The sequence below is a fragment of the Antechinus flavipes genome, chromosome 6 (genome assembly GCF_016432865.1).
Source record: "Antechinus flavipes isolate AdamAnt ecotype Samford, QLD, Australia chromosome 6, AdamAnt_v2, whole genome shotgun sequence".
Classification (NCBI taxonomy): domain Eukaryota; kingdom Metazoa; phylum Chordata; class Mammalia; order Dasyuromorphia; family Dasyuridae; genus Antechinus; species Antechinus flavipes.
This window is the reverse complement of record NC_067403.1, coordinates 205,240,464-205,256,551: the sequence shown is the minus strand read 5'-3', so window position 1 is coordinate 205,256,551 and position 16,088 is coordinate 205,240,464. Positions and strand designations below refer to the sequence as shown.

The following is a 16,088-nucleotide window of genomic DNA, read 5'->3' as shown; positions in this document are numbered from 1 at the left end:
GAGGGTGGGGGAAAGGAGGGGAAGATTTGGAACACAAGGTTTTTCCAGGGTCAATGTTGAAAAACTATCCATACAAATGTTTTGAAAATAAAAAGCTTTAAGAATAATAAAAATATCCTATTCTAGGTATTAACTAGCTGGGTGGTCCTGAATAAATCAATTTCTTTGGATTTCAGTCTCCTCATCTGTAAAGTGATATGAGATGATGATTTCTAAGATCCCTTCTAACTCTCAACTTAAGCTATAGAAAGGAGCTGTTTTTTCCTTTTAGCCCTAAGGAATCTCTCACCTGAAAAGAAGGACATATATATATATATATGTGTGTGTGTGTGTGTGTGTGTGTGTGTGTGTGTGTGTGTATATATGAAATCCAAATTTCTTAGTAATTTGGAAACAAATCTAGCTGTCTCTCTTTGCTGGTTGTGATTCTTTAACTTTTTATGTCAGTCTTATGATTTTGTCATTCAGTCAGTTGATCACTTTGGCTCAAGAATAATTGGAAATTTGGACAGAGGTTACAGAAGAACCCTCATGGAGTCTTCAGTTTAACTGGGGTGACAAAAAGAAAAACAATAAAAGAATAACTAACTTTTAAATAGTGGAATAGAGATTATATGTGATCAAAAAATTCAAAGATTAGGGTGCAAGCTGAAATAGTCAAGGAAGGCTTCTTGAATGTAGCATCCCTTGATGGATGAAGAGGATCTCAATAGGTAGAGGAGGGAAGGGAATCCTTAAGAGATCTTAAGTATGGGGCCGCTAGATAGCACAGTGGATAGAATACCAACTCTGAAGTCCAGAGGACCTCAGTTCGAATGCAGCCTCAGAGCTTAGTACTTCCTGGGCAAGTCACTTCAGGAAAAAAAAAATAAAAGAGAGAGCTTAAATCCCTCTTCTGGGGAGTCACAGAACATTCTTTCTTCCTTTTGGATTTTAACATTCCCAAATTGTTGCCTTACACATTGCAGATCATAAGGGTTTAAAATCTTATGTCTCTTTTCTCTGTGATGGTTGTTCCTTAGAAAGAGTCTGGAGTGGGAGTAGAATTAATGACAAATCTGGACTGCATTTTCTCCAGTCCTAAATAGCAGGGGATTCTTGAATTGTGCCAGAATTGTGATCCCCTCCCCATCATGTGAACCAAGTCTAAAGAATATTTCCTGTTACTTCTTACTGTCTAGAAAGCCCTGTTCTTTAACGTTCCTGATTGTCTTTCAGTCACTGGATGTCCTGTGGGCCAGGTCTTTGTGAACTGTACAGACCCCCATGCCGACCTTGCCCTGAGTAGAGAGAGGACGTGTGAGCACCAGCTGTTGAACCTGACAGTGCCTGCCCATGGACCCTGTGTCTCAGGCTGTACCTGTCCCCAGGGGTATGTATTCAGCCCTGCTGTTTCATTATACCTGGGAATATTTGGAAAGGTAATGTAGGAAGTTACATTTATATAAGAATATATAGGAAATGATATTTAAATTGAGACTTGCAAGAAATAAAGGATTCTAAAAGTCAAACAAAGACAGAAATGAAATCTGTCTCTGCCCCCAGAAGTTTTACAGTCTAACCAGGGAACACAACATTTATATGCTTATAAGCACAGATATACACATATATATAACACAACAGATACATACACATATGTATACACACATACATCCACACATGTATGTATATACACATATGCCTACATATATACACATAAGATAATATAAATATATTTATATAACTTATTTATTTATATAATTTATATAATATAATATATAATAATATAATAAAATATAAATATAATTTAAATTATATAATTTATATAATATAAATATAAATATAGTATGAGGAGAGACTCCTCATTTCAGGCATAGGGGAAACCATAACTATAAGGATAAGGAGGCAAGAGATAGAATATTGTTTAAAGGGAATGGATGATTTGGTTTTTTAATAATTTATATTTATATATATATATATATTTTTCCAGTTACATGTAAAATAATTCTTTACATTTGTTTTTAAAACTTTGAGTTCCAGATTCTCTTTCTTCCTACTTCTCACCCCATCCCCATTGAGAAGGCACATCTGAAATTAGTTATGTAAAATATTTCTTTAAAAGTCATATTGCAAAAGAAAAAATAGATCTCACTCTTCCCCTTCCAAAAAAAAAAACCTTAAATAAAAAAATTTTTTAGGTATGCCTTCATATGAAACAAGACTTGAGTTAGATTGTAGCCTGGGAGGGATCTCCAAGGGCATGGACTCTCCCTGTTCCATCCCTGTTCAAGGGAACAATAAGCCATCACTTAACTCCATAGATGGGAAACTCATCATCTCCTAAAACAGCCCATTTTAATTTGGCACAGTTCTGCTTATTAGGAAATTTTTTCCTTTTATCAAACAAGCTGGAAATTGCCTTTCTATGATTCTGAATCTCCATTTTTCTCTGGAACCAAACAGAACAAATTTAATTCTTTTGTAGAGAACAGAGGCAGCCCCCAATCTGCTTGTCCATTGATTGTACTCTTCTCTCTCCATGCTAAACTTTTTCATTTTAGCTGGAATTCCAGCTTCACCTTTTCTTTATTCAGAGCTTTGAAGTCAGAACGTTGAAGTCACTTGTCCTGTGTGCATATACACAGGTGTGTATTATAACAGAATATTATAATATCATAATAGATAGTATTTATCTAAAACATTAAGATTTGCAAAGCACTAAATATATAACGTCTCATTTGATTCTTACAACATTCCTATAAGGTAGATGCTATTACTATTATGACCATTTTACAGATGAAGAAATTGAGAAAGATTAAGGGATTTAGGTAGGGTCACATAGCTAGTAGGTATCTGAAGCAGAATTTGAACTCAGGCCAACCCACTGAGCCAACTGGCTACCTTGTGTTTTCCATGTCATTGTGTGTGTGCATATGGAATGAACATCCTGCATGTGTCCTATGGAAGCAAACATTGCATTTAAGATTACAAGAGGCCTCTGGATTGTTATTTATATGTTTTCATGAAGAAGGCATGGGGTGAGATGTCTGATGAGGGATTTTATTCTCTGGTAAAGTTCAGCCTGGCTAACTCGGCGGGTCCAAGATCTGATTTATAGTCTTTAAACTGTGTCCTTTAGTCTGCGTTAATGTCATCTGTCACCTTGATGAGTGTTAGGGCCTGACTCGGCCCGAGGAGGAGAAATAAAAGAAGGAATGGCTCAGGCATGGTGCCAAAAAGCCTGCCCGCTGCTTCCTAGAACTCTGTTTGGAACAATGTGAATGAATGAAAATACATTTATTGATCTCTTACTATGTGCTAAGTGGTGGGAATACAAATTTAAAAGCAAAGAATGGCCTTGCCTTCAAGGTTACATCTTAATAGTGAGAGAAAAATACAAAAAGTGAGAGAAACACATAGGGGAGAGGGGGGTAGAGATGGGGCATTTTGGTTTTGAAAGTAACAGATTGGGGTGGGGGGCAGCTAGGTGACATAATGGTTAGAGCACCAGTCCTGGAGTCAGGAGGACCTAAGTTCAAATCTGGTCTCAGACACTTAACACTTCCTAGCTGTGTGACCCTGGGCAAGTCACTTAACCCCAATTGCCTCAGGGAAAAAAAGAAAAAGAAAGCAAGAAAGCAAGAAAAAGAAAAAAAAAGTCACAGATGGGGAGTAGACCATGGCAGAATAGCTCAATATAACCCTTCCTGTGAAAATAATAGAATTGATTTGTTCCTGGTTCCATAACTGAAAGGAAAAGGGAGTTCAGATGTGAATACTATAACAAGGCAGTTGGCAAGATGGTAGCACAAGTGACTGGAGAGGTGGGGAATGAAGCAAAGTAGGGCTGGGGTCTTCCAGAAACGGTGACCAAGTGAGACCTTCCTCCTTCAGGACTGCAGAAATAGAAATTTGTAGCCTCTGGAGGCCCCAGGGACTCAAATCTGAATCTTTAAGTCAAATAAAAATGGACGTGTTAGAGGCAGATTGAGTTACCCTTGTGTGGATGAAAGCAATAAGGATCAAGAAGGGACCTGAGGGAGGAGGGTTAGCATTAATACCTGTGAGATTTGGAGTAAAGGCCCCCTCTGTGTCTGAGAACTGGGTAAAAACATGGAAATTCAGACAGTCCAGGTTCTGGCATGCCCTTGCCATCCCTGGACTCCCAATATGGGGTGATTTGATGGCCAACCTGTGTGTGCTTGCTGTGGGCTCACGGTAGTGGGCCGTGGCTGTGTATACATGTTGCCTATCCCGAAGTAAACACATTGTAGACACAGGTGCATATTCACATTCATTCAATGTGTCTGAGGACTCATCTAGACAATCCCACTTGTTAGATTAGTGGAGAGCCCAGTATAGGATGGAATGTGTGATTACCCCATCTCAGACAGGTCTAGCAGAATGAATGAGTGCATGAATGAAGGAATGAATGAATAAGAGAAAAGGTATATAAGTAGCAACAAAATATATAAAAATATACAATATATATTATTAAATATAAATTTATATATAAATATATAAAATATAAAGGCAACAAAGTAGGCTTTGTTCTAGAAATATAAAGCCAAATTTCAGCTTTGAGAAAGCTTATATTTTAAAAGGAGGAAACAACATACATAATAGAATGGTGACTTGAGAAGGGTGTTTTGGTTTGGGAAATCATAGGGAGGATGAGTGGAACAACTGAGAGGTTGACTTGCCCTTTGTAGTAGCAATGACGGCATCCCAGAAGGCACCCATTTATTCACCGGCATTTCTTAAACTTTATGATGTTTAAAAAGTTCAAGACATAATTTCTGGATAATTAGTCATTTATTAATAATGCTAGCATTTTAATAAAAGGGCAGTAGCACTCTTGAATGTCAAAGAGCATCGTGGTTGTGGGTTCACTTATGCTCTTGGAAGAGGGATGTTCCTGAGGGTGGCAATCGACTCTGATTGATTAACAATTAGTGAGAGAATGAAAATTACAGTGAAGAAAAGGTTGGATCTATTCTAATAAACTTTGATTATTTAATTTACTTCTAAGTTACCCAACCTTGCACAATTTATCCAAAGAAATTAATCCTCTCCCAAACCTGAGTGGAAGGTTGGATGGGGTCTGACCAAATTCTGGAGAGTTAATTGGATCTCACTATCGAAATGTGCTTCAAGAGAATGAACTTTTAATATGAGAACTGTAGGAAAAGGGAAACCTCTGGTTCTCTCCAAATCACTGGCTATTAATAATCACTCCTCTCAGCCTCCCTTGGTAACCTTGCCTACTCCTAATCTCCAGTTCACTAGCAACTTGTACAAATGAGGCTCAGGAACTCAGTACCAGAGCCATTAACTTTTGCTTCGCTTGAATGGCCCTTACACCATTTCCCAAGAGCGCTGGAAGGATTGCATACTTGGCTGGTTGTGCTCGGGCGTAATCATGTTCTCACTGAAAAAAGAATATAATCCCCCTGGCTTACTGAAGCGAGGCTCTGGTAGGATGGAAAGTGATCAGATTAGGTGCTTCCTGAAGGAAGAAATTAAGTCTGTAAAAGAGGCAGAATGGTAGAGGGTTAGAAATAAAAAATTGGAGCCAGAAAGTATGAAAACACATCGTGTGGTCTCAGACAATCATATTACCTCTCTGGGTCTCAGTTTACTTATCTGTAGATGGCAAGAGTAATATTTGTTCATCTGTTTACAGAATGCTCCTAAGAGCATTGTGCATTGACTAGGTTTTAGTCCAGTTTGTTATTTATTCTTCAGCTATTAGCATAGCCCTTCCTGTCTAGAAATAGGCACTTAGTAAGTCTGAAGTGAATTACAATGCAAAGCAGAGAAGACAGTGTATGTGGAGGAAGAGAGATCAGTAAAGCACTGTTAGCAGGGGTGCTCCGGGACCAGAAAGACACTTTTTGCAATAGCCAGAAGTAGGATCTGTGACTTGTTTGGGGTTTGGGAAGACAGTGTGTTCAGTCAGGGAGTCACTAATGACTTCTGGGAATTGGGAAGTCCAGCTGCTGTCGGTCCTGGAGACCTAGATGAGGCTGTGGCCAGAGACCTGCAGCAAACACACCAAAAACCATCTGGAGCATGGACACAGATTGTATGAAGATCATTTGGGATTGGAATAGGGTGGTCCATCTCTTAGGAGATGTGGACACCTGAAGTATAAGCCTCTGTCTGTGTTGGTGTCCCCAGGTTGGTGAAACATGGAGAAGAGTGCTTTGTGCCCGACGAGTGCCCATGCTCCTGGAAGGGGAAGGAATACTTCCCTGGGGATGTGGTCAATTCTTCTTGCCACACCTGGTAAGTGGACAGCAATCACACTTCAGAGAGCCCCCTCCTCAGGGTGTCTACACTTTGGGGGTGAAACGGGATTCTTTGGGCTGCTTGGCAGATCTTCCTTTTCCTCTCATTACCTTTCCAAATGTACATGGACATCTACATTTGTGTGGGAGACTGTGTGCAACTGTATAGGCAACTTGAGTCCCATAATATGAGACCTGAGGTGCCTATCTTGAGTGACCCTATTTGGGACCAAGTCTGGGGGTCTCTGTAGGTGAATGAATAATCTTGAGAAGTTAAGCTGACAAATCCTTTGGCTTCACATTAGTTGGACTTCCCCACTATTCACTGCTAATTTTTTAAAAGATGCCTGAGAATTGCGTAGCTCATAACTGGGTTTTTGAGAAACCTGTGAAGTCACCCAGTGAAAAGTTCAAATGTTTTCTCTCTCTCTCTCTCTCTCTCTCTCTCTCTCTCTCTCTCTCTCTCTCTCTGCTTCTTTCTTTGTCTCTCTGTCTGTCTGTCTGTCTGTCTCTCTCTTTGTGTCTCTGTCTCTGTCTCTCTTTTTCTTTCTTTCCTTCTCTCCCTTCCTCCCTCTCTCCATCTTGGTTTCATCATCCATAAAGTGGGAAGGCTAGATTATTTGATCTTTAAGGTCACTTGCATTTGAGCAAAACTCTTCAATGCTTGTAGGGGTGCCTATTACACCCCTTACTGTTTCAGGCCTGGAATCAGCTCTACCTGGCTTGTGTCCTAGATTTGTTGTCAGCACCCTTGTCTTCATCTTTCCCTCTGAAATTGCACTAGACATAAAAACAGGAAGTCATCACCATTACCTTCCCCGGGCCTCCTCTAAAAGGGATCCCCAAACTCTAGGAATTTCCAGGTCTCTTCATCTCTTGCTAGATGCCTCATCCCACGGCCTAATCCCCACATGAATCTCAGCCATGCTCACTCTCAGCATCTCCCTGCCCCAGTGCTGCCTCCTGCCTCTGCCTCTTGGCAGGTCCTTAGTTTTCACCTTCTCCATACATCCTGACTCTGATGGATGCTCTGATCAGCTGTTCAGCCACTCCCACTCCATCTTTATTTGGTGGGCAGATAAACTCATATTCTTCAGCTGCCTTCAGCAGTTCTGACCCGCCTTGAATCAACATTCAGTCTCAGGGCTCTGGAGAAAGGTCTGGCTCTTGCTCAGTCACCAGCAGCATCAGCATCAGGAGATGTTCTCATTTTGCCTTCCTCCTCCTGCACCCTTTCCCTTCTGTCACCTACAGACCTATGGAACTGAATCCATTTCCTTTTCTCTTATTCAGAGAAGTCCGATCAAAGGCACAAGATGCACAGGGAGGGATTGGGAGATGCTGTCACCTTTGAAAAGAGTCTGGGCTTGCTTGAGACAGGCCACTGGAATCCCAACCTGTCTGAGATTCAGTTCATTTATTAAGTGTTTTCTATGTACAGTGAGTGTCTGATGGCTGTAGCCGATGGGGTGAGGCATAAACTAGGCAGGAGAGGAGTACATGATAATAAGCATGATAATGCAAGTTAAATTAGATTAGGTTTCCTACCTTGTCTTCCCATCTCTCTCTACAGAAGACCCCTCCCCATGTAACCAAGTTTCAGAGAAAACCACCTTGAACAAAGACCGATGTGTTTTCCTTGTGTGTTTGAGACCAGTAGAACTCCTCTTTCTATTAACCATCCTGCTTTGCATAATTAATCCAACTCCATAGAACTAAAGAATTTCTTTCTCAAGAGGCCTACTTTTGTCATTCTTATTTATGGGGGAAGGTAATAGAGAGAGACAGAGAGAGTCTGAAAGACTGAGAAAGAGGTAGGAGATGAGATCTATTTATGATGGGGCCATATATGTAAGAGGGGACAAGAAAGTTAAGTGGAAAAGATGGCATGATGATTAGTTAACCAGAAGGATAGGTACAATATAGATACAGCTGAACTATGTTGCCAATGGACCTGCTTTCCCTTCCAGTGTGTGCCAACATGGCTCCTTTCAATGTACTTTCCACCCCTGCCCTGCCACCTGTACTGCTTATGGTGACCGACACTATCGAACATTTGATGGGCTCCCGTTTGACTTTGTGGGGACCTGTAAAGTGCACTTGGTGAAGGTAAGCAACCTGGAGCTTCTATCCTGCAGTGGTCTTCAGGGGCTCACTTGGGAGAGCTAAGGCAGAGTAAAGGATTCTGGTAGTGACTGAATCTCTGACTGAGTCCAGGTTTGGGAATGGGGTATAGTGTCCAAAAGAATGGGAATGAATTTCAAGGGCTTGGACTCAGGGACAATTTTATGTGTAAAGTGGACCCTTTGTTAAAACAAAACACAGATGTATTTAGGAGACATCATACAGATATTTTTGGGGGGAGAGTAGACCTTAATTCAGGGGTTCCTTTATAACTATTAGCTATTATCATAACTGGGACGAATTGAGCAGGGAAAACATGGATACCATGTGATAATGGGAGGGAGAGAGGGAGGGATATTTCTTGGAGGGATGGAAGGAAATATAGCCTGGTGAGAAAAACTGGCATAGCTGAGGGTTAGCATTGGATCAACAGTGCTTCTGTTAGAATTATGTTTTTTTCCCTTATTTCTCTCTTAGAGTACATCAAATTTTAGCTTCTCTGTTATTATGGAAAATGTAAACTGCTACAACACTGGAATCATCTGCAGGAAATTTATTTCCATCAATGTTGGGAACTCTCTACTTGTGTTTGATGATGACACCGGCACTCCTGTAAGATTAAACTTGGTGATGATATGGTGGAGAGACAGGGAAATACACAGACCAGATATCTGGAGAATACTTGGGCTTATCTGTCCTGCACTAAATTGCAGTTAATCAGAAGCAGGTCAAACAGGTCAGGAGTATAATAATCAAGATCAAAATGGCAGGTTATCTCAGAGGCACAGAAATCATGTATTAAGATTATGTAGGTCAGGGAGAGGAGTCGGGAGACCTGAATTGGGGGAGACAGCAAACCTTAATTCTTATCTTAATCCCTTATCATGGTCTGATGCAGTTTTAATTGAGTCATTTCCTCTGTCTAGTTTTCTGTTACTTCTCTAAAAGGAGAAGGGTGGGCTAGGTTACATACCATTTGAAAGGCAGCATAGTGTGATGTGATTAATCATCAGAAATCCCACTTCTAACACAGATTTATTGCCTAATAGCAAATCCAGAAGTGAAAAATTTTTTAGGAAGTTTATTAAATCATCCAGCAGAGGGGGCACCAAAAAAGGATGGGATACTCCTCCAAAACTCTATTAATTATACAAAGTTCCAGCAAAAGAAAATGAAGCAACATACGATTATCATGGAGCTAGTTTCCAGATAAAACACATGGGTTGTTTGAGATATGGGAGGAAACTCCTTACATTCCCTGAAGCAGTCTCCAGCTCCCCTGGAAGGTTTCTGGGAAAGCTTAACCTGGACATTCTGACTTAATCATTAAATATATCTAGTCCGTAAGCAACAGATTTTGTCTCTCAGTCACACAGGGTTAGGTTAAAACAATGCAATAAAGTTTATCCATAGTACTGATTGATTGACTATTCCAAACAGAGCCCTGTGAGCTTCCTAGATGAAAATCAGGAGATACACATGTGGCGAGTGGGATTTTTCACTCTGGTGCATTTTCCTCATGAGCACATCACTCTCCTGTGGGACCAAAGGACCACGGTACACGTGCAGATGGGGCCTCAGTGGCAGGTAGGCAAAACCATGAAGGTGGTGACCTATGTCCTTGGATCTCCAATGCAACAGTAGGATAGTAGAACTTAATTCAATGAAATTCAATGAGCGTTTATTAATTGTAAGGCAATCTTCTAGATACTGGAGATAAAAAGACAGGAATGGAAACATCTCTGCTCTCAATTTTCTAACTCACTCAGAAACCAAATTTTCCTTTTTTAGCTGATTGTCTGGAACTTGATGAAAATGGTCTTCCCCTCTTCCCTTTACCCTGTCCTTGTCTACTTCTCATGTTTACTCCACCTCTCTGAATTTTTTTTCATATCCCACCTTTAGATTCTGTTCCTTCTTCACCCCACCTTCCATATAGAATATTAGAGTTAGAAGAGAACTTATGTTGTGATCAAGAGAAACTGAGATTAAGGTTCTAAGCATGATAAATAAGGCTAATGATTGCATATGAAAGGAATCCAAGGCTCCTCAATAGCCAAGGTTGTACCTAATAGCTAGAACAGCTTTTACACAGGTAAGAGAGTAACAGTACACAGATAGACAAGTGACTCAAGCCAAGCTGGACTGTGATTGGTCTGTCGCAGAGAGATGAAAGAAAGGTTTACATTTGACTTGACCCAGAGAGGGGATTCTCAAAGTCCATAATCACAGAAAAAACACAGAGCTGACTAACATTCTCTAGAAGAGCTCATGGTGGACAAACATCCTATGACCAGGTTGACTCATCTCCTCTCACGGCCAACAGATTCACAGATTTTAGTTGTTTAAGGCTTAAAGGAGCTTAAGTTTACATAATGAGGGGAAAACCAATACAGAATGGATTAATCATTAATACATAATAAATTGACTAAGCCTTATTAATATAAGATAAACTGGGGTGTCAATTTTCAATTTCATACTTAGAAGTCATTTTAATTCTTAACTGAGACTTAAGAGACAATCTCAATCCTGCCATTAACTCACTGAAAAGTTGAGTAAATAATTTCCTTTCTTGGGACTTCAGTTTTTTCAACTATAAAATGAAATTGAATTAGATGATCTCTAAAGATTTTTCTATCTCTAACATTTTGGAAATGTGGATTCTCAGTACCTTTTTATCTTTCCCAATCTCCTCCTCATCTCTCTACAATCTTTGCCTCCCATTCTTTAGTCTTCTAACCCTGTCCTTATCTTAGGTTGCTGGTGGATTTTGGGATCATTGCATTGTATCTATGAAGGATGGTTGGACTGGTTAGTGGTGAGTGAGCTCTGCTTTTTCTTCAGGGGATGCTGGCTGGACTCTGTGGAAACTTTGACTTGAAAACAGTCAATGAGATGAGGACCCCAGAGAACTTGGAGTTAACAAATCCCCAGGAGTTTGGCAGCAGTTGGGCTGCAGTAGAGGTAAATCTCTTTTGAACTTGCTCTTTCCTTAGACAGAACCTATGACATTTCTCAGTCCTCCACAGTCTTTCACCCTAGGTCCACATTTAGGTTCCTAAGACCAGTTCAGTGTCACCATCTATTCAAACCTCTGCTCATGGGCCCAAGAGAATGAGTGAATGACCACATAGAAAAGGCATGTGCCATAATATTAATAATTCACAAGGACTTTACTTACACTTAAATGTATGCAAAATATATAACAAGAAATATGAAGCAGTTAGCCAAAACCAATAGTTTCTTGAACCAAGAATTTCCAACCAAGCTTCTCTCTCTGATTCAAAAAACCACTTTGTTTTCTTAGACAGCTAGAAGGAGCAGTAGATAGAATAAAAGCTTTGAAGTCAGGAATACCTTAGTTCAAATGCTGCTTCAGGCAGCAACATTAATTGTGTGACTCTGGGCAATCTATTTTTGTCTCAACTTCCTCATTGATAAAATGGAGATAATACTACAGGACTATTGTAAGGATAAAATAACAAATATAAAGCATTTTGAAAATGAGAAAACATTACACAAATGCCAGCTATTACTATTAATTTGCCTTCCCAGTGCACTGGAAGGAGGTCCTAAAAGTCTTAGGCAGCCTTTAAACAATATTTTTTAGTTTAAAATGTACACTAAGACTATTTGGAACTTCTATACTTATATCAGGAGAGGGAAAATTCTTCATCAGAGATTTCTCTGAGTGACATCCAAGGTCCAGTCTTTCTCCTTGTATTTGAAAGTCAACTAAGAACTCTCACCTGGAAATGCCTTCTCCCTAGTCATTGCCCTGATTCAAGGCAGTGGGGACTGATTATACAGATGTTCAGGCCAGTGCTGCTCTCTTAGGTCCCACCCATCAAATGCACATCATATATCTCCCTCATCCAATAGTTTTGTGGAATAGTAATAAAGGGCAAGACCACTGGCCAGAATGATCTTTGAGACTTTCCATTTGGTTTCTTTGGAATCAATTGTCTAACTTGGGAGACACTGGTAAAAGACCACCTAGCATGGTGTGCCCACATCAAAGAAGATGCTTTGGTTTTTGAACAAAACAGAACCTTAGCAACTCAAAAGAAAGGTGAGTTGTGCAAACGAGAAATATCTCTGCTTCAAATGTTTATTTGAACTATTTGTGCCCCACCAGTGGGAGAGCTTCTGAACTCATATTGGTCTGATCAGCCACAGTTGGATATATTGTACTTTGATTTTAACATAGCAGTAGCATTTTAGTTCTCTTTGCGAATGAAGGACAACCAATCAACTATACCATTAAAACTTGATTAAATCCATGGATATAACCAATGACAGGAGTAGCTTGTCAGTAGTTTAGAATATTTCTACAGTAAGAAACATGTTTAATTCAGGGGCTGATGACAGTGTTTTCTGTCATCCCTTTCTCTGAAATCTCTGACTGGTTGGAAGATGGGGGCCACTGATTCTGTCCTCTTGCTTTTAGTGCCCAGATAGCTCTGATCCTCGGGATCCATGTAGCTTAAACCCCCTGCGAGAGCCATTTGCTAAGAAAGAATGCAGCATTCTGCTGAGTGAAGTGTTTGAAACCTGCCACCCTGTGGTGAGTAAGACTAAAATTATAAGGTACTGGCTTCAGGTACTTTCTTTTTTTTTTTTTTAATAATTTTTTATTGATAGAACCCATGCCAGGTAATTTTTTACAGCATTATCCCTTGCACTCACTTCTGTTCCGATTTTTCCCCTCCCTCCTTTAACCCCCTCCCCCAGATGGCAAGCAGTCCTTTACATGTTGAATAGGTTACAGTGTATCCTAGATACAATATATGTGTGCAGAACCAAACAGTTTTCTTGTTGAACAGGGAGAATTGGATTCAGAAGGTATAAATAACCCGGGAAGAAAAACCAAAATGCAAAAACATTTCCCAGTGTTCTTTCTTTGGGTGTAGTTGCTTCTGTTTCAGGTACTTTCAGGGGGAGGGGCGCATCTAACCCACTCCAGATTCTCTGAATCCATGTCTCTAGACTTCAAGGATACTCAGTCCACACCATTTCTGCTACTTCAAGGATAAAAACCATTTCTGCTACGTCAAAGATACTCAGTCCAAACCATTTCTGCTACTTCAAGGATAAAAACCATTTCTGCTACTTCAAAGATACTCAGTCCAAACCATTTCTGCTACTTCAAGGATACTCAGTCCAAACCATTTCTGCTACTTCAAAGATACTCAGTCCAAACCATTTCTGCTACTTCAAGGATACTCAGTCCAAACCATTTCTGCTACTTCAAGGATACTCATTCCAAACCATTTCTGCTACTTCAAGGATACTCAGTCCACACCATTTCTGCTTCCTTTCTCTATGAAAAGACTCTAAAAATCTATCCAATATTCTTCAAGCTATAGCATAAATCTGTCTTTTACTCCTATTTAAAATGATTGGTTACCCTGCTCAGTGATAGCTCTTTAGGGCATTCCTTTGCCTTCTGTGAACAGCTTGTCATAATGTCAATCTCTGACCCTTGGAATCAGTAGGTCATTTGTCCAAAAAAGAGAGCTGGGTTTTCTGGATTAATTTTCTCCCAGTCTCAGACTCTTGGCTGCCAAATCCTGGACAGCTCCTTTTTTTTTTTTTTTTTTGAATTTCAAAGTAGCTGTGGTTCTTTCCTCCAGGTGGTCCCCCAGTCTGCCTCCTTGTGATCAGCTGCCTTAAAGGAGGTGGCAGGGCTCTCCCACTCATTCACCCCTTCCTTCTTGCTGCCTTTGGTGTCCCAGAGAATCCAAATTAATGTTTTCTACTTTGGTCCTTTTTTTATGTGTGTCCCTTAGGTAGATGTCACCTGGTTTTATACCAATTGCTTGACAGACACATGTGGCTGTAGTCGAGGAGGAGACTGTGAATGCCTGTGTACAAGCTTATCTGCCTATGCCCACCAGTGCTGCCAGCATGGGGTTGCCATTGACTGGCGCTCTCCCCGCCTCTGCCGTGAGTGTCCGCACTGGGCAAATCCTCTCTTTTCTGGGTTCTTGACCCATCTGTAAAGGGTGGCTCCAAGGAAACCAGAATCATGAATCCTAGTGCTGCCTGAAACTCATGTATGCCAAAGTTTTTCTTTTTTGGAGGGGTGGGGTGGGGAACAGGTGGCTATTGTAATCATAAACAGAGCCAAGAAAATCCATGGAGATTATCTAATATCCCTACATTATATAGATGGGGAAACTGAAGCTAAGATCATACAATCATGTGCATATAGGTAGATGCAGCATTAAAACCCAGGGCTTTGGGAATGATAATAAATCACCTTCACCTCCATAAATGCATTGATTTTCAGGTATGTTTGGGGAGATGTCAAGGGTCCAGAAGACCCTTGAAGGCTTTCCTGTTTGCACATTCATTGGTCAGGACTGCATTGCCACCAGTGACTTCCTTCTCTGCTCCATTTTTCTAGGACCAATTCTTTGTACAGAGCAGGCCCTCAGATTACTAATCTGAAATTTCTCCTCATCCAGCATGGCCCTATTATAATAAATGCAAGTTGATTAACTGCTTCCTTGAATGGCTGTGGTGCCCTATTGTGGCCACTAGAGGGTGCCCACAGTTCGGATAGTCTCTTCTAGACTTGATTTCAAATAGGTGATTTGTGCAGGAATGAGTCTTAAGAGTTCCTATTTGAGGCAACAAACCCCTCTTTCTGCAGCTTTCCTAACAGCCTTTGTCTGAGCTTGTCAAACATGGGAAGTTCACTCCTAACAAGGCAGCATTTCATTTTTGCATAGTTCTGAATGAAAATCATTTATCCTGAGTTAAAATCTCACCACTTTTAAACTCCATTGGTAAATCAATCAACAAGTATTTATTAAATACTATTAAACACACACACACACACATACACACACACATATATATATATAGAGAGAGTATATATGTATACATGTGTGTGTAAGTTCTTCCATATTTAGAGAAAAGGTAAAAATAAGTTCAATTCCCTTTCAACATGACAATTCTTCAAACATTTGAACGACCTTTACATCCTCCTCCCATCTTCCTTTCTGTTCACTAAACAGTCCCATTTTCTTGATGATAAAATTTGCAGAGTTAAGAGACCCTATGTTCTGACACCCGAGGAGTTTAGGAGAATGTTCACTTTGCCCATCCTAAGACCCTATCCTAGAAACTGTTCCCATGGAAGGGACTCTGAAGATTCTCTCTCTCTTTTTCTCTTTTTTAGCTTATGACTGTGACTATTTTAACAAAGGTAAGACAAATGGAATTTAAAGATCAGAGGACAAACAGGAAAGTGGACAGCTCCCCCAAGTCCTATTAAAATGGAGTTGTACCCAGGGGTGGCAGAAGCATCTTTGAGGGTTGGACAGTTCCAGCACTGTCTCCTACCTATCAGTCTCTTGGTCTAGGTAGGAGAGATTGGGGGTGGGGTATGAATGGAAATTTAATTCTATTAGGACATTTGCTCATGGTGAATGTCTAAAGTGCCCAGGGTCATTGCCAGCCTGTCTGGATCATGCTGGTGTTGTATCCTGCTCTATCCTGGTCTGGCTGAGGCTGATGAGTCCATCTAGCCTCTTTCCTATGCTGGGGATTAGGGGAAGGAGGTTAAGCTTATCCAGGTCAGTGATCCAGGTGCTGCTTCCCATCCCCATCTCCTGTCCCCCCCATCCCTGATGAAGGAAGCTCATTCAGAAGCAGCATCAGTCAACAGCAACAACAAAA

General features: G+C 40.5%; 1 protein-coding gene across 1 annotated transcript in view; it reads left to right on the top strand.

The window, feature by feature from the left end:
- Window positions 1–16,088, top strand: part of OTOG (otogelin) — a 96,417-nt gene that overhangs the window by 39,046 nt on the left and 41,283 nt on the right. Inside the window, exons 22-30 of the mRNA XM_051966752.1 lie at window positions 1,219–1,372; window positions 6,163–6,270; window positions 8,243–8,381; window positions 8,874–9,008; window positions 9,837–9,983; window positions 11,241–11,360; window positions 12,847–12,963; window positions 14,189–14,345; window positions 15,589–15,615. Coding sequence (XP_051822712.1) covers window positions 1,219–1,372; window positions 6,163–6,270; window positions 8,243–8,381; window positions 8,874–9,008; window positions 9,837–9,983; window positions 11,241–11,360; window positions 12,847–12,963; window positions 14,189–14,345; window positions 15,589–15,615 — 1,104 coding nt within the window. The remainder of the gene's footprint in view (window positions 1–1,218; window positions 1,373–6,162; window positions 6,271–8,242; window positions 8,382–8,873; window positions 9,009–9,836; window positions 9,984–11,240; window positions 11,361–12,846; window positions 12,964–14,188; window positions 14,346–15,588; window positions 15,616–16,088) is intronic.